Source organism: Neopsephotus bourkii, unplaced genomic scaffold (assembly GCF_033783945.1).
Source record: "Neopsephotus bourkii isolate Nb327-2 ecotype Australia unplaced genomic scaffold, CSIRO-AGI_Nbou_v1 NB_1358, whole genome shotgun sequence".
Taxonomy (NCBI): Eukaryota; Metazoa; Chordata; class Aves; order Psittaciformes; family Psittacidae; genus Neopsephotus; species Neopsephotus bourkii.
In genome coordinates, this window is record NW_026901837.1 from 2,710,594 (window position 1) to 2,732,500 (window position 21,907).

The following is a 21,907-nucleotide window of genomic DNA, read 5'->3' on the forward strand; positions in this document are numbered from 1 at the left end:
TAATGAGGAATAATAAGCAGGTGCTTCTGAACACAGACCCAGAACAGCAGGAGTATGCAACTACTAGAAATGAAGCAATTAAGTAACCACACTGTTCATAGTTTATTGACAATCTTTATTAGAGCCGACTTTCCATGTTTAGAGGATTCCTAGGAAGTATAAATACGAATCAAAATGCTACCCCACAGTAAGAAATCTTTATTTGCACAAAAAGATACAAACAACCAGGATGTCAAAGTCCATCCTATTTAGTACATATAATACCAAAAAGGCAAAAAACAAATCAAGATGAAAGACTAGCAGCAAAAAGAATTCTAACTCCTTCAACACAGTCTGTGTTCTTCCACATTCTTTAGGAAAGCATGTATAAAGAGAATTCAAGCAATTTATATATGAAATAGCCTAACATAACACTGTGTAAAGAGAGCCAGTAGTACAAAAGTTTGAAGGAAAAAAAAAAGAGAAGATAGTAGACGTAATATTAAAAATCTCAAGTGTAAACTTTACTGTTGCTTTACCATAAAGACCAACCAAAGCCACAGGACTATTTCCGTTTGGCTCCGCAGCCAGCAAAATAAGAAAAGCTGATTTTTTAATTTTTTCTTTTCTTTTTTTTTTTAAAGTGCTTAACCACCATATCCAAAAGTAATGACTTTCAGACCTACTTAACGTGAATGTGCTCAAAAAGCCACTGCTTACAGTATAAAAGCAGTCATTCTGAAATGCTGCACATATAAACTGGCTTTAAATGCGCGAATGAAAGAATCCTTTGACCAGTTCTCAATCATATGATGTCCCAAATCAATGTAATGCTATTAAAGCAGGCAGCTGAATAAGTCCCAGAAAGTTGAAGTTTAAGAATAATAGATCTAAAAAATAATCCTTTTTTTTTTAAAGGCAGCATGCCTCTCCCAGCCGCAAGAAGGTAACTTTACATAATAACCACAAGAAACACAGTTCTGTGTTATTGTTGTAAACTGCCTAGAACAAACTGACTGCTGACCTAGTAATTCATATGTTCAACAGAGGGAGATAAACACTTCTGACTGATAAAATACAAAAAGGCAATCATGGGTGGGACCAAGCACGAACATGGTGTTTTTCTCAATATTCAACATACTGTCAACTTGACTTAAGAGCTGTCAGCATGTCCTAACTCTGTAAAAACACAAAAAGGACAAGAAAACCAATGATCTGAAGAGCTTTAGGAGTGTTTTGTTACCTTGTTACACATTTATTTGAGCCTTAGTGCAAAGATAAAATTTAACATTGTAGGCTCCAAAGCAAGTCAAATACACAAGACTATTCCATAGTGGTTTTTGACAGACATCAGACACGCAGATTCCAAGAGAAATCTAATCTTTTGGCTGTAATAGCCATTCATTTTTACCTCAAGTTTAGAGAACCATTTCAAAAAGGCAGCAAAGACTCTGGCATTCATTAACCTCAATTACAGCTATAAATCGTTTCAACTCTCCCAAATCAGTACTATAATAACCAGCCTGAACCGTCGGTACTGCTGCAGCCACTGAATTGCACCCACAGCCTGTCAGCAGCACTACCCAGTGCTTATTGCCCGATCAGTTATTGTACCCATTCCTCCATCAGCTTTGGAATCCTGTAAGCTTGAATTTGTTTACATTCATCTATTTCACAGGCCTTGTTTCCTTGTAAGAACTATTCCTGGAAAATTCAATTCCCCACACAGTACCTTCACTGTCCTTCAGGACAGTTTTTAAGTTAGAGAACCCCCTGGTTCATTTACTACTAAATACGTATTACCTAGAAAAGGAAGCTTTTCTCCAGAAAAAGCAGCTTTTCCCCCTACAAAGCTCCTGTAAACACACCTCAGTATTAAGCCATAGCAAGCTCTAGACGAAGAAATTCAGCATCTCCAGTGACTTGACTCTACCTCACTTCTCTACATAAACAACAAGAAAACCAAACCAAAAAAATATCTTTATAATTAAAAAGGAAAGGAAATGACACAATAAACAGACAAGGAGTGAAGCTTTTGGTTACCCAAACAGACATCTAAAATAAGCCTCTGAAAAGTTAACATATGAAAAGCAATGATTTTAGTGGTTGAAGCGTGCAAATAACTAAATATGCCGTCTGTTTCAGAGATAACCAAATACTGTAGTCATCGATGATTACTATTCTAGTCCGGCACTGGCAGTTCTCTTGCTTTTGTTACTGGTTTTAGACATTCTATCTTATCGCTCTCTCTGCATATTTCATGCCTTTTTGCTTTTCTTTTAACTGATACCAGCAGCATGACTTGAGAGGAGTATAGGAAAGATGGGGATGTTTTTAAAGATTTCCTGTCCCTCCCAAGACTGGCAAGACTGAGTGTTATGGAGAATTTAACCTAATGTTTCAAGCAGGAACATCAAATATTATTTCAAGTTTTGTCTGTCTACAAAAATCACCTCAAAAAGATTCTGAATCTTAGGTTTCTAGGAAGCAAATAAGATAAATATGAAACAAGACTATGCAAGAGAAGTGCAGCTACTCTACTGATGAGAAGTACAAAAGCTTAGAAACAGAAAAACCAGCTTCAACTCAAGACTGAAAGGAAAAAAACCACAGATTTTCCAAAACCAGAGTCCATACAGTGTCACACAGCCCTGCCTTGTCATGTTTGTTAATATGCTCGCTTAGAAGTCAGACAGCATTTTGTTTAACTTGTGTTGCTCTGTATCATTACACTAAACCGTAATTAACTCCTCTTTTGTGCCGGCCTCATTCCAACACAATTGTACCCACTGTATACCAGCAGCAGTTCTCAGGTTTTGTTTTGCAGCTCAGCTGTATTTTTCTTGGATGTTCACAAGACTGGCATTTGACTGGATGCGCTTGGCTAGAAAGGGAAAAATTATATGAAAATTAAACACAAAGAATTCCACAAAACTAGTCTCTCCACTCCCTCTATTTATCCGACACAGACTTGCAAACAGCTTTCCGTTCACGTCCAGAAACTTTAATGAAAAGATATGGCTATAGCTCTTTACTACCCTTCTTCAGGGGACAGCAGCAGACTAATAGTTGCTATTAGCGCCGTCAGCACAGCTGCAGGCAGATCTGGCTGGGCCCCCACTCCCACAAGAGCCAAGTGAGTCCCTGGCACCACCCAGCTCTCATAGTGAAATGCCAGCACCATCACTTACGCAAAATGAGTATCCGCTTCTTCTGCTTTGAGTGAAGGAAGCTACTAAGATAAAAAACAATAGGTAGGAAGAGAATAAAGGATGAAACTGCAATCACTGGGACTGTATCACTGCAGGGAAGAGAACAGTTGAAAGTCCTACTCCAAAGCTTCCGAGTGATATTCATCTAAAAAAAAAACCACATAAGCAAGCCATGAAAGCAAGCACATGCACTTCTGCTGTGCAGCATGGCAAACATTCAGGTCTCAAGACATTCAAGTGTTCAAATATTATCTCAGAAAACAACACTTTAACAGACCTCCCCCAGAAGCGAGAAAATCCCCAGAAATGTAGAAACAGACATTTAAAATGAGCCAAAACTTCACACCAAAACTTTTACAAGCTTCAAAAACAGACTGTACTCAGAAACACTACAGACATCACACATGCCCATTTCCCAGAGAACTCACTAACAGACTTCAGGGACAGGGCTAATCCCACGCTTTCAACAGCACTCCTTTTGCCCAAACCACTTAAAACCCCACAATATAACAAAGCTGTTTCCAAACATGTCGCCAATGCCAAGGACCCCTAGAAACAGCTGCTGTAATAAAGAATCAATTATTACGCTAGCCAGAACAATAGCAGTAAAGCTTCACAGAAGATAAAGGGATTATTTTTCTTTAAATCCATCCCCTTCGCAGAAACAAGACATGGAATTGCAGCTACTCAAACGGGAATGCACTTGGGTGACCAGAAGCTTCAGTCACACTCCTGCCACACTGACCGAGGACAAGACCAAGATAGCCCCACAAGCTAACTTTCCCCCACAGGACATGAGCTTGTCAAAGGCACTGCTGCAAGCCTAAAGGGAAAAGGCAATCCCTAGCAAGACAAGCACAAATGACGGATTAATGAAGAACTCCGCAATAAGGTCTCCCTGTCGAGTATTAATAAATACTTACTGCATCTTCCACGTCGATACACAAGTGTGCAGAGTGCCCAGACTCACCACCTTGCCTGTTCAATCTTTGCAAGTTGTTATACAGGTCATTCAACATCTTGTAGGTTTCGTTGCAGTTTTTACATACTTCTGTGTAGTTATTTGGTGACAGATGGATGGTTTGTCCCTAGGGTTATAAATCTCTGTAAACATGCTGTTTTAATGCATTATTTAAAACAAAAAATAAATAAAAAAAACAACTTAAAAAAGCCATCACTTAAAATCTAGACTCGAGTTTGAACCGAAATCCTGATTTATAGCATCCTAGATTGAGTAGAAGCCCAGATGGAAAACTCACACAAGAAAGCAGGAGGAAAAGGGACCAACCCTAATTCAGTAGGGACAAGTCCCATTTCCTGCAAGTTCAACATCTCAAATTGTTCTTTGAACTAGCAGTGAGGTTTTTTATTTAAACACTCATTTTTACAATACCGGTACTCAGGAAGAAAAAATAACTTACTAGTAATTGAATGTTACTCTGAAGCCTGAGCTATTGTGTTCCTTCATTGTCTTTTTGGTTTTATTTGCCCATACCTAACAACTGGTAGGTTGCAACTACTGAGCTATATTGACAGGGACAGATACTGCAACCCAGTAATGATTGTACCAGCTACTAATCAACCACTGAGTTAAGTTCCAGTTCAGACACTTGACCGGCAGGCCAGTCCACACTGCTCCCAAACAAAGACAAAAGAGGTATTTCCTAGAAATCATTAATGATTAAAAAACCCCAACAGTTTCCTCAGAGATCAGCCTACACACATCATTTCCCATTTTTACTACTGAACAACTCTAGAACTTGTCTAGTTTCTGTTTAAAATGGAATATGCACAGTTTCTTAGGCTATTTAGGTGATTTTCTTTAAGGACAATTACCACATTTATTTCACTAAGTTATACTGCCTCTGCAATATGGACAAACTTTAACTACCCATAATTTTACTAGTCAAAGGAATTGTTATAACAATTTGAGGTAGCTGGTCTTTCTGAACTAGTCTATATTATCAAAAGGTTATTTAAAGATTGAATTAAGGTAGAAGACAACAGTTCCACAAAGATATAGGAAAAGAGACAGCATGCAGACTTGCCAGGTTTTACTATATAATTATCAACTATTGTGAATTCAGAAATTCTGATGTGAAGTAGCATTGCAATTACATGTAAAATTAAGTCAAGGTGAATATCAATTACAATCAATTTGATGCTCTCAATCTGTAGACAACTGTGTTTAACAGATCATTGCTTTATCTGCCTAAAATTCTCAACTCACCAGCAATTTATTTGCCTAATCTTTATCTGCAGTTTATTCAGCACAAGTAAGATTTTGCTAACAATTAGAGGATTCAGTGCTTCTCTCGAGTACACAGCATAAATTACCTGAAGGTTATGTTCAAAACATGTCAGAGATTTATTGAATAAATCCAGGAATTCTACAGTAGAATCTGATAATCCCTCACTGTTGTTCTTTAAACAATCTGTCAAAGAGAAAGAAAAACATCAAGATATTCTAACATTCCATAGCCAACAAGCCTCAGATACTCCACTCCTGCAAAAAAAAGAGCTCTAGTCAACACTGTGGTTTTCTTATCTGCCTGCCACTGATGTCTCAGACCTGCTGACCTAACTCTTCATCGAGAACATATTTCAGAATTAATTGGCCTTGATTAAGTGAAAGATGAAGACTATCATCAAGAGCTTTCTGAAGAGGGGACTGGAATTATCTTTGGACTTGAAGATAAAACAAGACATTACTCTTATTTTCCAGCCCGCAAATCTGGCTTTGCCCAGCAACAGTAACAGCCATTTTGTGAAAGCAGAAGCACCAGTAGTGAAGATGAAACAGAGAGCATCAGGAAACGGCTAGACCATGAACACAGTAATAAAAAACAGAGTGCAGGTTACTGCTGTTTAAGAAAAGAGTTGACCATTTCACCAGCTCTGAGGGGACCTCTAGGGCTTTCCTCCCAGACATGGGCTCAACCCTACCATGTTACTGCTTCCAGCCACCTCACCCCACCCTACTTCAGGTGTTCTAACCAGTCAGACACTTGAAAACAACAGTGGTTTGGGAATTTCAACATTCAGCAACAGCACCGTGAGAGCAAGCCAACATCCTATAAAATTCTCCTGAAAGAAGGAAGCGCCATCAGTACTGAGGGCAAGCATTCTGCTGGACACCAGGCAGGCAGCACACAGGTCACAGATTAAGCACGGCAGGACGGCACAGCCCACAGTGCTGCTCCTGTACTGCCTTTCCAGCCCTCAACAAAGGAAAAACTCTTCTGGGCTCTCAAAGGAATTTGCAGCGAACACAGTATCTTTTAACACTCAACTCCATAGTGCTACTCCCCCTGTTTTCCAGCATAGGGTCCCACTTCCCACACCAGGGGAATGGCAAAAAAGCCACAATTTAGCTGTAAGCACGACACAGCACCACCAGCATGGGCACAGGGAGATACAGGGACAGACTTGGACACACTCCACCCATAAAATGAAATCAAAAGCACGGCTGTGGAGCCAGGTGCTGTTCAACATACGTAAGTATCCCAAAGTTACTGACTTTACTAACAGATAAAAGTTTCTTATACAAGTCTTTTTAAAAAAGAGGAAGATGGAGAAGAAACTGCAATGAAGCCCAGGAAAGTCTCTGGTAAGGTCTGTAGGTCACAAAGAAAATGAAGAAGACTAATTTTTGAAAGAATAGTATAAAATAAATCTTCATGTAACAACTAAGTTCTCTGACAGGCCAGTGCCCTTGGATTTTGGCAGTACCCTTCAATGAATAAAAAGCTCCTGTACCCTTCGAGTGGCTTTAGTTCAGAATTTTTGTGTTACCTACTGACTGTATTTAAACAAGCACGTACAATTTTGATCAGCACAAATTTCAGGAACTACGTCATAACAGTAGCATGAAAGCTACAGAAGAAGTCACGTACTTGGACAGTTGGCTGCCTCCCAGGTTTCATTGAAGAAGTCAGAAAGGGTCACAACTATTTGCAGCCTGTCTGAGGTCAAGATGCTTTTGGCACAATTGTGGCTCTCAGAAGAATTCTGGGAGAAAAAGGAAACAACAGAGAAAGCAGTCAGGTGTTAGCAATACAAAGAGAAAATTCTGAAATGTATTATAGGCAATCACAGATAAAAAATCACAAACATTTCTAGAACAGGCAGAGCAACTGATGGAACAATAAAAGTTTCTTGTTCTTCCAATTCATACTATGAGCAGCATAGCTCACTGCACATGGTCTCTGAAGATCTACTAAGACTGTATACAAGTCAGTCAAGAACAAATAAAAGACCAGCACAAAGGCAGGTCCTACTCTGCCAGGTAGCTCATCCCCATCCACTTCTGGGTTGCTGCCTCAGAAGCCCACCCAAGGCAGACGCAGTCAGAGAGAAGGATGGTGGTGTTCTTATTGGACTGAAGGAACATTTGAAGAAGCTGAACCAAGGGACTGGCCTCAAAATAAAGCAAACCCAAACAGCAGAAAACCTGTGAAACCCCTGTACCACTGTGCTGTATCAGCAGCAAGCTTCCTCCCAGTGCAGCAATACCAGGAGCACAGTGTTCTGTGGTGGCACCCACCAGCCTGTGGCCAAGCTGGGCTCTTGTCCTCCCAAGAAAACAGGTAGTAGCTCATCTGTCTAAACCAGCCACCCAACACCTCCCAGCCCCATCTTCAAAGCAGGCACTGGCACAACGCTTACAGCAACTTATTCTCTGGACCAAGCTCATAAAACAACGCAGAGCGACTATAAAAGCAGTTACAGAACAAACAGAAAGTATTCCTATCAGAATTCACAACAGTGTTTTTCTCCCTCAAAGCTTTATTTTCTCCTTCAAATCACCAATACAAAGCCATGACCTCCAGTCAGCTGACTCCTGTGCTCTAGCTCCCGGTTTCTGGCTGCTAAGTTGACTTAAGCACTTCTCAAAATTGCCAAAGCTGTCAAAAGCCTCTTTGATAAGTGATGTGGGACATAGAAGAAAATAATCTCTTTAATGGAAGAGATGTTCCTATTTACAGAGCTTCGAGATTCAGTTTCTGCCTCCCTTTGTTAAAATAGGCTTATTTTTTAAATAGGAAGTTTGCCTTGAGACTCAGCTGCAGAACTAGACTATTGCCACATCTGGTAACTCTGATATTCACCTGATTTCATTTCTATCAACTTGAACAACTCTCTTGCACGTTTGTGTGTATGTGGAAAAACTCTCCAGTTGCTTCATAAAGACTTAACTGTGAAACTTCCTCACCAGATGAACTCATGAGTGGGGAAAAAGCACTTTAAATCCAAAACTGAAGCAAGTAGGCCTGTATCATGACTTAAATACACATGGGTAATTTATTTCTTCAATTAGCTGAGGAGGATTTGACATTTCAGGGTTGTCCAAAACTTAACTTGGCTGCTACTTTCATGCTGCACTATATCCACTGTAGGATGGCAAAGATAAAACCATCAGATATCTGATTACTTGTGATGGTGGACTGAGGCTGCAAGAGCTCACTTCCTTTATTTACTTGGTTACTTAAACCACACACAGAAGGAAAGCCAAATGCTCTTTAATACAGATGTGCCTTCCAGACCACACAGGGGACCAGTCCTCCCAGGCTGCCACTACTCAAGCACAGCAGCTGTAATGAATTCGTAAGTACTGCAAATACTGGAATATGTTTGACAACCTAATCCCAGCCAAAACATCATGCTGAAAATACCCAAGGGAATTACATACTCAGTTTCTCACTTTGCCATTACTTAGTCACTGATATGAAGCAGGTTCCATATTAGAAACAAATAAAACAACTACAGGTTTACAAACTGAAAGAAGAGAGCACTGGCAAGATGCTTGCCCTGGAGAGCACAATTATCAAACGAACATCCATGCGCTTTCCAATACAAGCACTGGGGTGGCGTAGGTAAGTGAGCAGACAACACATCAAAGCCAGAATGACACTTCTTCACACATCAGGTAACTGAGCTACAAAATGGCCTGCAGCAGGACACTGCAGCTCCAGAGTTTACCCGGATTTAAAGGACAACAAATTATTCTTGTCAGTAGCAATTCTAAATAGAGATTCAGAAATCCCAAGACTGGAAGCATAATCCACGGAACTATAAACTTGCTCTCCGCTTGTCCTCTTACCAGGGCACCCCCTTCTAGCCATTATCACAGAACAGACAAAGGTTCTTTGGTCTAATGATCAAGAGTCTGAAGAATGTAAACAGAAGACCCAGCTTCAGCCAAGGTTTCCCACTGGTGGGATCCACAGACTCCAGCCAGCACACAGGACTTCCTATTTTGCTGCCACACACTCCCATCAGCTTTGGCGGCAAAACCAGTGTGACACAGCTCCCCAGACATAATGTGCATCACTGGCCACAGCTTCAGGACCACCAATTTTCCAAAAAGTACCAGGCAACTGAGCTCTGGCAGTGCTCCTCATTGGTGCTATATACAACCAGTGAGCCAGAGTGCTGCTTTAGCCACTGCTACATCAGCAAGAACAACTCAAGTTTTTCCACTTACACAGCCTTTTTTCTGCAGGTGGAGCAACTTGCCCCAGACCATGCCACAGGCTGGTGGCTCAGACCACGCTTTGACTGGTTCCAGTTCAGGCCGCAGAAGTCTGCTGTCACTGACAGCAGTGTTTTCCAAACACCCCCAGCCCCTGCTAAACTGCCTTACACACCTGCAGTCTGGGAATTAAGCTTTGCAGGCTGGAGATCCGCTTACTCAGAACACGGGTGCCCTGCTCTCGGCGTCTCAAAGGTCACACCACAAGCCACACCAGGCCCGGCCTGACACACGCCACCCCTCCTCACCCCAGCACGCCGCCGGGGCCCGGAGCCGGGAGAGATACCCATTAACAGCCCGCAGGGGCATCGAAGCAGCGGCTTCTCGGCATGGGGCCCGCCCGCCTGCCTTGCCGGGGACTCACAGCCATTTGCGTAGGGCCCAGCGGCGCGCTGGCACAGAACTTACCTGCCTGGAAGCCTCAAAGAGGCTGTCCAGGCCCCCAGCCCGGCCCCAGTGCAGCGGGAACAGCCGCGCACTGCCCCCCTCCAGCCCAGAGCAGCCTGGCAGCCCCCTCACCCGCCCGCCCGGCCCCCTGGACGCACCCCAACGGCACGGGCGATGTTGCCGTACTGTGCGAGGAGGTGCCGGTAGTGGGGATGGCAGGCCTGGCACAGCCGCACCGGGCGGGCGCTGCGGCCCAGGCAACCCGTCAGCGCCGCGCTGCCCTCCGCGAAGTCGGCGAGGAGCTGGCGGCACTCGGGCTCCAGCTCGGGCAGGTCTCCGGGCAGCCCCGCCCCCCACAGCTCCTCCGCCAGCTCCTCCGCCTCGCCCAGCGCCTCCAGCGCCGGGAGCCGGCGCGACCCTCCGGTGGCCGAGGGGCCGAGGGCGAGCGCCAGGGCGGGCAACAGCACCTGCCACAGCAGCGGCGCCATAACAGCCGCGCCGAGGAACCGGAAGTGCCGCACCAAGAAGCGGCCTACCCCTGCCTCTTTCGCAGCGGCTCATTTGCTGAGGCCGGGAGGGGCGGGGCAATGGGCGGGGCCATCGGGGCGGGACTGCAGCGGCGTGCGTCTGGTGCTGTTGCGGGTGTACCGGGTTCCCGCTGTGCTCTGTGCGGCGTGGGTGTGCGGAACAAGGTCAGCATCACCCGGCAGCGTGCGCTTGTAGCGCAGGAACACAGCCATGTCCTGAGCTGCATCAAAACAAGCGTGGCCAGCAGGTCGCGGGAGGTGATCCTGGCCCTCTGCTCCACTCTCGCAAGGCATAATGGCTTTAAACTGAAAGGGAGTAGATTTAGGTTAGATAGAAGGAAGAAATTACTCCCTGTGAGGGTGGTGAGCCACTGGAACAGGCTGCCCCATCCCTAGCAGTGTTTAAGGACAGGTTGGATGGGGACCAGGAGCAACCTGGTCTAGTGGAAGGTGTCCCTGCCCATGGCAGGGGGTTGGAACTGAATGAGCTTTAAAGTCCCTTCCAACCCAAACCATTCTATGATTCTATGAAAAGGGGATTTGAAAGTATCTGTTGTATGTGAAGTGACTTTAAAATATGCTGAAAATACAGCAACAATTAGAAAAAAAGTTGTCAAGGGAGGAAAATAACATCTTTCTGCAGGCAAAATATTTCCAATGTTTTACCTCACACTGGACGCCTTTGTTGGTACTTGGCCCCAGACTGTCCCATGGCCACTTCTGGATAAAACCACAGCCACCAAAGAAAAACAGGAGTGAGTACAGCAGCAGGTAACCCCTTCTCCAGGGGCTGTATCATAGAATAGCAGAATCATAGACTGGTTTGGGTTGGAAGGAACCTTAAAAATCATCTCATTCCAACCCTCCTGCCATGGGCAGGGACATCTTCCACTAAGCCGGTTTGCTCAAAGCCCTATCCAAGCTGGCCTTGAGCACTTCCAGGGATGGAAGTGCCAGGCTGTCTAATAACCATTCTGTTTCGCAGGACTTTGCCCACATGCCTGTTCCATCTGACTAAAGCTTTTTCCTGAGTTAGGATTTCTTAGTGCTCTGGTCAGATATACATTGGAGAGGCAGAGCAGACCTCCCCAACCCCGTGCCATGGTGTCTTGGGAATAACAGAGCTGAGCAGGAATGGCCTCATCCACTTCTTGCATCTGGTTGAGTATTGCACACGTGACACTGGTGACAGGAGGCAGCACTGGCTGGTGGTGGCATGACAGTTGTGGCAGCTGCCAGGAGTTCAGCGCTTCTTGAACCAGCTTCCTGTGCACCCAGCTGTACCCACCTCAATATCACCTGGGCCTCCTGGGTGTTAGCTTGTTCCAGTCTTCCAGTAAACATCACACCATGGAAGTGTCCAGGATGGATTTGTGCTGTCAGGTGAAAACACATCAGCAAAGGTGATGATGATAAAGATGCCATCGGGGAGGCAAAGAGTGACCAGCAGAGAGCATCTGACTTCTCTGAGTGGGCTGAATAACTCAGCTGTGAAGAAATGTCTTTCAAAGTAATGAAGGAAAACTAATGAAAATAATGTAATGATTATGGCACAGAGAATGACAGCATGGTCAGGAATGTGCCAGATTGCCTGCACTTGCAGATTGATCAGGGTGAGGGCCCTGTTTTGGGTGCTGGACTTTCCTGAGCCCTACTGCCCAGTCCCTGAGCAGGCCTGTCTGTGGTTTTGGTCAAAGCCAGACAATACCCTCCCGCACATCTCCTGCTGGTTTGAAGACCTCATCGGGCAAGGCCACCCCATTTGAAAGCCTGAAGCTGCTTAGCTGGGGGCCATAGGGCCCGTCTGCCCCTCACTGCACCACCCTGAGGATGGGCGGCGGGCAGATAGGCAGACAGGGGGGCATCGGGGAATAGGGCAGGCAGGAGGCCAGGCAGGCAGGCAGGCAGGGCCTGTCTTCATCCCCCCAGGAGAGGGCAGCAGTACTCCCGCACATAGTCCCACCGAGGGGCAGGAGGGCTGGAAAGGGCCCTCGGTGTGTCCCACCCCGCCCTGCCGACATCTGCATCCCTGCGATGGGAAGACCCCTCCCCGGACCAGTCGCTCGCCATCCTCACCGGGGCTCTCCCTGCCGCGGGCCTTGGGCCGGTTGGCGCCGGGAAAGAGCGGCGTCCTCTTCTTGGCGGGTCGAGGAGGTGCCTTTTCCACCGTCTTGAGAGATGTTAAACGGTCTCCTGCAGAAGAACATGCTCTTCTTGCGAGTGGTAAACTGGCCGCTGGGGGAGATGGAAAGAGGGGGAGAAAAGGGAGGAAAAGGGAAAAAAAGAAGGGGGGGGTTAAAAAATACACAAAAATAAAAAAGCAGGGAAGGAAAAGAGAAAAAGAAAAACAAAATAAAAGGATGAAGAAGAAAAGGAGAAGAAAGAGGAGAAGAAGAAGAAAAATAAGAAGAAAGAGAGTAAGAAGAAATAGAAGGAAAGAAAAAAAAGAAAGACAAAAAAAGGAAAAAGAACAGAAAAAGAAAAAAGAGAGAAAGAAAAGCAAAAAGAAAAGAAGAAGAAAAAAGAAAACAAAAAATTAAATATGAAAAGAAAAAGGAGAAGAAAATAAAAAAAGGAAAATTAAAAAAGGAATATAAAAAAAAGGGGGGGGGGGAAGGTTAAGAGTTTTGGAAGACATCTCTGAGGCATAACAAGAATACAAACATTTCTGGCATTAATAAGTGCATTGCTGCATACCTCTCAGGAAGATGTCTGGTCATTAAGCACTTCATATATTTATGAGTAATGAACATGACAGTACAAAGCAAAGTCAGAAAGTCTAACTTTTCCAGAAACAGGGCCTTAAAGCAGCATGGTCTTCCTCTCTGATAATAGAGTAACTTTCTTGTAGTGCACAACTTGTCTGTCAAGAAAACTTGGTTAGTTTTCTTGTATAAGTAGTGCCATTACCTTTCTGCTCAGCTTCATCAAAGGGGTCATACTCACAACTAAAGCAAACAGGATTTAGCCTTGACCAGCAAATCTCAGAACTAGCTTTATTATTTATCAGAAGTCTTGTGTGGTTATACAGTCCCAATTATCCTTGTAAACACATCCAAGTGTTTCAGTACCTGCCTGACTACAGGTAAAGGTGTATGTCATTCAGCAGAAGGAAGAGTCTTACCTTAACAATGCAGAAACAGAACACAGCAAATGAATATTGATTTCCTATGCCATCTTGCCGGATCTGTGGAGACAGAAGTATGAATAAGGGAAAACAAGCAGTTTGAAGCTGTGAGTCTGGTTCTTCCTTCTGCTTGTCTCCCTGTTGCCTTCAGTGCCCTTTCTCCTGTGATTTGTGCTATTGTGAGCTGAGAACCAAACAGTTGTTTTCAATTTTTATTATTATCTTCAAGGAATGATGGCTTGGATAAAGCTTTTAAACCAAAGGGCTGGAAAAGCAGAGACAGACCATAAATGTCAAGGCAGTATCAGAAAATTAAGTGATAACCTGAATGTAAGGAATGAAGAGGGAAAGGAGTCAGGGACAACCGGGAGGTTGGGTGCCTGGGAAGTGCGATAGCTTTGGGAAGGGAGACTGGGCAGGCAGCAGTGCAGAGGGCAAGAGGAAAGGGGAGAAGGGGCTCTGCCTCCTGAGCCAAAACTGCTGCCCTGAGACAGACTGCTCATCATCTGAAACACGGCTCAGCAAGAGCAGGGAGGTGTGAGAGCTGTCCATGACAAGGTGTCCCTGGGGCTGTGGAAGTGGAAAACTTTTTTTAGTATTGACCAACTTCACTGCGAAGAGGAGAAAGCTCAACATGAGTGAAGGACCAGTGTGCTATGAATTCCCTGTACAACCATCCGTTGACTATGGAAATCCTCTCTTCTCTATCTCCGTTGCAGTTCTGCATGTCCCTATTAAGTCATAGGGCAAACGCTGCCTCCTTCATGTGCTGGTCGTGGCTGGTGGCAAAGCTTGACAGTGGGTCATGCAATTCAATGGCCATTTTCCAGACTCCGGAGAGCATCCAAAAATGGTCCAGAAGACAGCTGTACGTAATTAATTAAGGGCATGCACACATCTCCAGCACAGCCAAGAAAATGAACTTGGGATGAAATAAATATGTTGAATAAACTATCATCATGTTGATGCATTTTTGGTTAGTTGCAAGTGAAAATCATCCCTGCAATACTGTTTTATGGCCTGAGCCAGTTCCTATTTTCAACAGATTATGTGAGCTTTGTTAAAAAATTGGTTGACAAACCATGCCTGTTAGCACTGTCCCATTGGAGCATTGTCTTACTGTGTGTGTAGCAAAGAATTTGAAAGCCTGTTCACTCAGGGCAAGAAGACAGAGTCACATCTCCACTATAGCACAAAGACTTAATAAAGGGGGGGGGGGGGGGGGGTGGGAACCCAGACCAGTTGATTTACAATCATTTCAGAGGAACCCCAAAATTTATCAGTGGCTTTGCAAGTCAGATGCCAAATCCTATCCTCCAGCCTTGGGCACTTGAAAGCAGTAACACTTCATCAGCTACTTGGGAATCAAGGAAGGGTCAAACACTTGAAATGTGAAGACACACTCAGGAGCATCATTCTCTGGGTGAGTACAAGAAATTACTGTCACCAGCTAGAACTTCAAGAATTTCGAACTTACAGATAATAGGTGTCAGTGCCTCATACACAATGCTTTTTTAGAAATGCTCTGCAAATTCAGGGTTTATTCCCTGAATTACCAAATGAAATGAGGAAAGACTATTAACATTAAAGTTTTCTGAAGAGCTGTTGACTAGATTTAGTGTGCCTGTCTGGCCATCTCAACCAGGATCTGTAATGAGTTTGTCTGGGTCAATTATATGGCAAATTGTGTATTATATGGCAGACAATTTGCTCACCTGATCCAAACTACCACATCCTCATTTTGGAGAATCGTGAACCTCCTCCATGTCAGAGTAAGGTTTAATCAGAGTTAGATGCCACCTGGTACATCCAGCTCCTCCTTATGGCTAGCTGGTTCACCTATGGGGAGGCTGAACCTCCACCTGGCATCTTCAAAGGATCAGAGGTTACTTTCCTGACCACTGCTGCCCACAGAGAGCTGCCCAGGACTTATGTATTTTTCCATAGCCATTGGCTCCTGCAGCCTACAGCTATTGTAGCCTCTGTCCCTGTCCTGGGGCTAAGGTATCCAAAGGCACTGAAGCGACCTGTGATGGTGAGCCAGAAAGACAGCAATTGCCAAAAAAAGAGAGAGAGAGCGAGAAAGAGAATACTGAGGCGGGACATCCATCAGCAAAGCCTCTTCCCTATTTAGCTCTGTCACACTTCTGAAGAGGGACACATCTCCATATGAAGGCTGTTATTTTCTGTAAGTATATAATAGTGTAATAGTTTGAGAAATCATAGATAAGTCCATACAATCTTTGCTGAGACCTTAAAAGTCTGCATATAATACATTCTATGAATCCAGTGCACAGAGAAATGGCATTTTCATGCACCTGTCAGAATTTTTGCTGTTGAAAGGAAAAAAAAAAACAAAAAAAAACACATTATCTTTTTAGAATCATGACTAGAAAACAACTAATGTTAGTAGGTAATCATGCCAGACAGTAAAGATCCAGCTTGAAATAAGCTTATGGGGTTTGTTTTCCAGATGCTTGCTTGAGCAATTGAATGATACCACATTTAAGGTCATGGGTGGCATGCCATTTCCTTACCTATATGCATCTAATTAAGTCTTAATTGTGCTGTTCGTTATGAAATTAAAGAAGAGCTGTTAGACTGGATATCTTTCATGACAGTAAAACAGGATGATACCAAAGAAATAGCTAAGATATATATAAGGAAAAAGGACAAAAGTGGGAGGAGAAGACTTCTGAAGATAACTATGTTTAAAAGACAGCAGAAACATTAGAAGCAGCATAATAGTGAAAATACTGCAAAAAATTTCTTGATCAACACAAACAGTATGAAAGGTACATTGTTTTTATATCTCACTGAGGTGTGGATGACTGCCCATGCTCAGAAATAACCAGTGAGCCAAATTCTGCTTCTAGTTCCCCTGGTGTTATTGTGGTTCCATCCTGTTCTCCCTTTCAGAAGGAAGCAACCCAAAACTGTTCTTCACTTTTGCACAGATTGCTTCTTGCTACTCTCATATCTCCACTAAATTTCATCGATTTCCCAAAGCACAGGCCTAGAACATGGCTTACAAGGGAGGAGAATGGCCACGCTTCAGCAGACGTAGGATCTGCTTGGGCACCCCTCAGGTTTCACTCCTTGTACTGCAGTCCTCCAGGAGGGAGTCCTCCCCTGGAGGGAGGACACCTTCCCTCTAGCAGTCTCACAGAAGCAGGAGCTCTTCCCTCTGGTGTACACATGGTTGGAACTGAAGCGGTGCTGCAGGAGCTGATGTGAACATCCAAAATAATTACCTCCACTGAGGGAGAATATTTTAACAGGTGTCTTCACTTCAAATATACCTGTCCTGGGGAGTTATTTGCTTTATGTCTCTTATTTATGTTGTACCTAGGTACTTCCTTTTACGCTTAATAGTAGAAACTACTCTATCTGATGATATAATTCCCTGATAAATGTTTTTCTTTCCTTTCTGGATAGAAGATCACAACAAGATGAGCCATAACATAACACAAACATGACAGGTTATTTCAGTAAAGGTATCAAAATTTAAGGACTGACTATCCTACAGAGTTGCCATCTTACCTGAAGTACTCCCCATCTCTGTTGATTTTGGGACAGGGGAAAAGAAAGAGTCTTGAGCCCAGTATCAGGTTATCATAACAGCAAGTTGCCTGCTGGTGAGGAAGCAGCAGAGACACTGCTGGACAGAACAGTCAGGAGCACAGTGGGTGATGTCCACCGTGGCTGCTTCCCACTCAAACACTGCACCCCAAAACAGGTCAGGGGCTCTTTGCTGGTGGGAACTGTGAGGGACTCAGGAGGAGCCAAGCCTAGTTTTCACCTGGGGTAACTCACTGTTGTGGTTTCCACAAAGGGCCAAACTTTCTCATCTGTGAATTTGCAAGTGTGCACAGCTGAGTTCACCAAGGTTGTGTGTATGCAGAAACAGGAGCACCCTCTGGTCAAGAAGCTATAAACATGATATGCAGTACCAGATGGCTTTCCTTATGCTGGTGGGAGCCAGCAGGCTGTTCCAAAAGGCTACAGGTGGTTGAAAACTTGATGGAATTCTGTAAACAGTTGCTGTCACGCCTCTCAGCATTCCGTGGCCGTGTTTCAGTCCTGGCCCACTGCTGTGACCCAAGAGTCACTTCCCCTCTTCCAAGGCTTCACACGGAATTTATTAAGAAAACCAAACACAAATGACACCTCAGGTGTAAATACCACATGCAGTGAATGCATCTTATGCTGCTGGCATGATATTTACATATGGTTTATTTTTAATAGCTTTTTTACACTTATTTTTTCCATTTAGCATGTTTTTATTAAAAAAAAAAAAAGAACCCACATTAGTTTCACACACACCCACAAAAAAACACCCCAACCAACAGCAACACAAAAAACCCCACAAGCCATTCCCAGTATTAAAACTGATCTAATAGTGTGTTCGTGATCTTTCTCTGCTTAGAGGGTCTGTACCAGCCCACTGCAGAGCAAGTGCAGAGGCCTGGTCCTGAAATATCTGACTGGCAGGATTTAGCCCTATTCGATACTCAAGGGGACAGTTGCACTGGTGAGGGACCTCAGGCAGATCCTGGAGAAGGGAAGTTCCAGTAGCAGAGGAGAGGTCAGAAAAGAATAAAATTTGATTTTCCTACTCTTCCTAGACTGTATTAATTGAAGTGCTCGAAGGAGAGAAGCCACTCACCCAACATGAACCTGTGAATTCATTAGCACCATGGGCAAACCTTTCCCAGCAGCAAAATAACGGGTCTGTGGCTATTTTGCACTGTCTGATGTGAACTGATGTCCCACCATCTTCCAGCTATTCAGAGCCTGTGTATCTTTGTCCACAAGTGATTAATAAAACTAAGGAATGGGTGATGCTGGGAATTTCCCATGGGGTTTTCAACATCTTTGCTCCCAGTGAAAGCACACAGGGGGTGACACAGGCAAGTCCGCAGCACCGAATGGGACCACTTTCCACTATCCCCATCAGGCAGCCAGACCCGACCCACATGTGCCAGGCTGCGAGATGCCGGGCCCCGAATCACGCGTGGAGCCAGGCCAGGCGGGGTGGTGAGGGTGGGTGAGCACCCAGACGGACTGACAGATGGATGGACAGCCTTCAGGTGTGCCCTGCCCCTCGCTCACGGCTCTTTTTCATCAGGGACAGTGCTGGGGCAGCCCATCACTCTTTCTCACACACACATACACCCGGGGCTCGCTGTCCTCACACCTCGAGAGAACTGTCGTGATTTTCTGTTTTCCCTCGGAGCGTGGGAATCTGGAGACCAAGCTTTTGGGGCTTTTCCAAGACAGGAATCCCCTCTCTCACCACTAGCCCTGAACTTGCCACAGGGAGGCTGAAACCACTCAGAAGAGAAAACGACAGAAGCCGATGAAGCCCAGCACCCCTCCACACCCCCACCCACAGTGACGGGGAGCTCGGGGGATCCCGCACTCTGGAGCCACCCCAAGTCACAGCTGAGGCTGGTGCTCAAGGCAGAGGGGCTGCGGCGGTGCAGCCAACAGCCAGAGGCACCATCAACCTGTTGGCACTGGCGGTGCACAGGGGGACTTCTCACACGCCAAAAACCCCCAACGCTCTCTGCTGGGCAGGCCAGCGGGCACGGGTTGGGGAGGACTCGCTCGGTGCCCTGCTGGATGTGCCGCACCCCTCAATGAAGGCCTGGGGGTAGCGGGGCTCTGAGAGCCGGACACAGCCCATTTCGGGTTTGATTTTACGTGGGGAGGGGGTTGTTTTGACGGGCGGCCGCCCTTGCAGTCTCGGCTGCGGCTTTGGGAGCGATGCCGGCCTACCACCCTGCCCTCCTCCCCCAGTGCCCCCCGGTCCCTCCTCGGTCCCCCCCCGGCTCCGCCGCCGGGGTCGCCTCCCCTGCCCGGGGCCGCGCTGGGACTCGGCTTTTTGTTATTTTCACGGAGCAGATATTAATTAAAAGAAATACATGATTAAAAAGTAATGAGTTGAATAAAAATTATCTCCGCTCATTTTCTGATTATGTTAATTGTTAAAAACCCTTCAATCACGCTGTTGCAGTCAATGGGTTTTAATGTGAAATTAGTGGGCTCTTGATAACTTACAGTCCAGAATAATCCTGGAGGTTTAGTCATCATTCCTAATAACGAGATGTTACTGAGAATGGAGATTTTACATGATTTTACCACATTGAGCCCTTCCCCCACGAAAGGGGCTGCCTTTGTGGCACACAACTTCAATTTTCCTGCCGACGACTACTTTGTTAGTCTTACCCTGTGTGCTGCTCCCTTACATGCCAATTACAGATTTGATGTGTCTGTGGGACGTCTGGATATTTAAAAAATAAATAATAAAAAAAAAAAAAAGAAACAACACATGCCAGGAATAAGGATAGAAAAATAATTTTGTCCCTCATGGAATTCTAATTTTGTTTTTCCCCTCCAACTCATCACGAACCTGGCGCCTGCTTCTCTGCTCTGATTAATTATCCTCTCCGAGATAAGCACAGGTTTACACTGAAAGTATTTAAAGTAATTAAATTCTTAGGGAAAAATTATATTTGCTGCAGGAGCTGGAATGCTACGGACAGGCTTAAAGACTACGAGGGGAAATAAAGATGGAGAGTTTTTTTCCGATGGGTGCTTGCGAAGAGCCAGGATTTGAAGTAACTTCAGGCCCGCGGTTCGGAGATGCTGAGAAATCCGCCTCTCCCAGAGATGACGGCCCCCAGACCACTCTTCGTTTAGTCAACGTGGGATTTTTCCCCTAGAAATTCGTTTGAGAGAGGTTTCATTTTCATGCAGATAACTAAATGTATCCTCCTCTTCTCGACAGCCTTGACAATTTGCATCTAAAAACCACTCCTCGCACCCACCGAACAATTTAGCACAAATCTCGGGTACTGACTCCTCGCTGGAAGGAATGGAGAGGGACGAAAAGGCGGAGCGGCGGCGGGACTGAGCCGGCTCCCAGCCCGAGAGCTGCCCGGTACCGCCGCCGGCGAGGAGCTGGCGGGACCGGCTGGCGGCCCCTGGCCCGTTCCGTTTCCTTCCATTCCTTTAGGTTAAATAGGGAAAAAAGAGGAGGAAAAAATAAAAGGGGGGGGGGGAGGAGGGAATGCAGCTGCAAAATTGGCACTCTGACAGTATAAGAATACTCCCATAGTCCTGTCCCCCGAGACACAGTGCCGGTGCTGTGCATCTCTCTGTCACCGCAAGGATATCTAATTGCTGCTGACAGATAAGAAAGGATGTTTTCTTGCGGGATGAAGGGGCTGGCGAGGGACCGCAGGGTGCAGGGTGCATTCCCGGCCGGCTCCTCTCATCCTGCCCTGTGGAACGGTCCCCGCTGCGGCGACTTCGGCTGCTGCCGGTTGCGTTATTGATCCCCCACCACCGGCGGCCGAGACAGGGTGTTGGACTGCCTTGGAGGGGCGGTGGTATGGGGATTGGGTGGGATCCTGCACCCCTGGCTCCATTGGGATGGGGGGGAGGCGGCCAGGATCGGGCCCTTTGGTGCTTCCCCAACGGCGTCTTCCGGAGGCCTCGGGGAGGGGGAGGAGGGTGTTTATGTCCTGATTTCTTGGGAAGGGGGAGTGCTCGGGGTGCTGTTGTCGTTGTAGTTTTGGGGTTTTTACCTTCCTCTCGTAAAAAGAGCCGTTCGTTTACTCTTCCCCCCTGCCCTCATCTGAGCTCCCCGAAGTTGCCGGGGAGGGGGGGAAATATCCCTCCGTGCCGGCCCCCCTCGCTGGTTCATTTCCCTATTTGCATCCCCTGTTAGCTGAAGATCATTTTAATAAATAACAATGAAAGGGGAGCGCATCTAGAGGGCTTGTCGGCAACATTCAAAAGCCAATAGAGTTTATAATTCTACTCTATCATTTCTTATTGATTAGAGTAATCAAGATAAAAAGCTAGCCGGGCTCCGAGAAGTTCAGCGGCATATCATTAAAGATAAGAGTCAGTTAATTCTAGCACAGGGGTAATGGTGCCGGCGATGAAGAGTTCATTTGCATGAGATGCTGAGCCCCGTAACAAGAGGACAAAAATCACTAATTAGGACTGCAGAGTGTCTCGAGTTCGTCAAGCACCCTTTCGAGATGAGGGATGATGCAAAGAGACCGCACTTTTATGTAAATCCAGAGCAGGACACCGCGACCGGGGTGCTGCTCCCCGGCAG

General features: G+C 45.5%; 2 protein-coding genes across 2 annotated transcripts in view; both read right to left on the minus strand.

Moving 5' to 3' along the window:
• Window positions 1-21,907, minus strand: part of SEC63 (SEC63 homolog, protein translocation regulator) — a 177,182-nt gene that overhangs the window by 81,690 nt on the left and 73,585 nt on the right. The window lies entirely within an intron of this gene.
• On the minus strand, window positions 2,252-10,601 carry OSTM1 (osteoclastogenesis associated transmembrane protein 1). The gene is made up of 6 exons (XM_061366763.1): window positions 10,272-10,601; window positions 7,088-7,202; window positions 5,529-5,626; window positions 4,115-4,279; window positions 3,171-3,336; window positions 2,252-2,863 (listed from the first exon to the last, which is right to left on the minus strand). Exons 1-6 carry the CDS (start codon window positions 10,599-10,601, stop codon window positions 2,808-2,810), a joined length of 930 nt encoding a protein of 309 aa, XP_061222747.1. The 3' UTR covers window positions 2,252-2,807.

What these genes read in the sequence shown, in the direction of transcription:
- OSTM1 (XM_061366763.1), bottom strand. Translation starts at nt 10,601, where the DNA reads ATGGCGCCGCTGCTGTGGCAGGTGCTGTTGCCCGCCCTGGCGCTCGCC. An exon ending in GTTTTGAACATAACCTTCAG is followed by an intron (nt 4,280 to 5,528) that starts GTAATTTATGCT and finishes TTATAACCCTAG; the next exon opens with GGACAAACCATCCATCTGTC. An exon ending in GAAGCGGATACTCATTTTGC is followed by an intron (nt 2,864 to 3,170) that starts GTAAGTGATGGT and finishes TTCCCTTTCTAG; the next exon opens with CCAAGCGCATCCAGTCAAAT.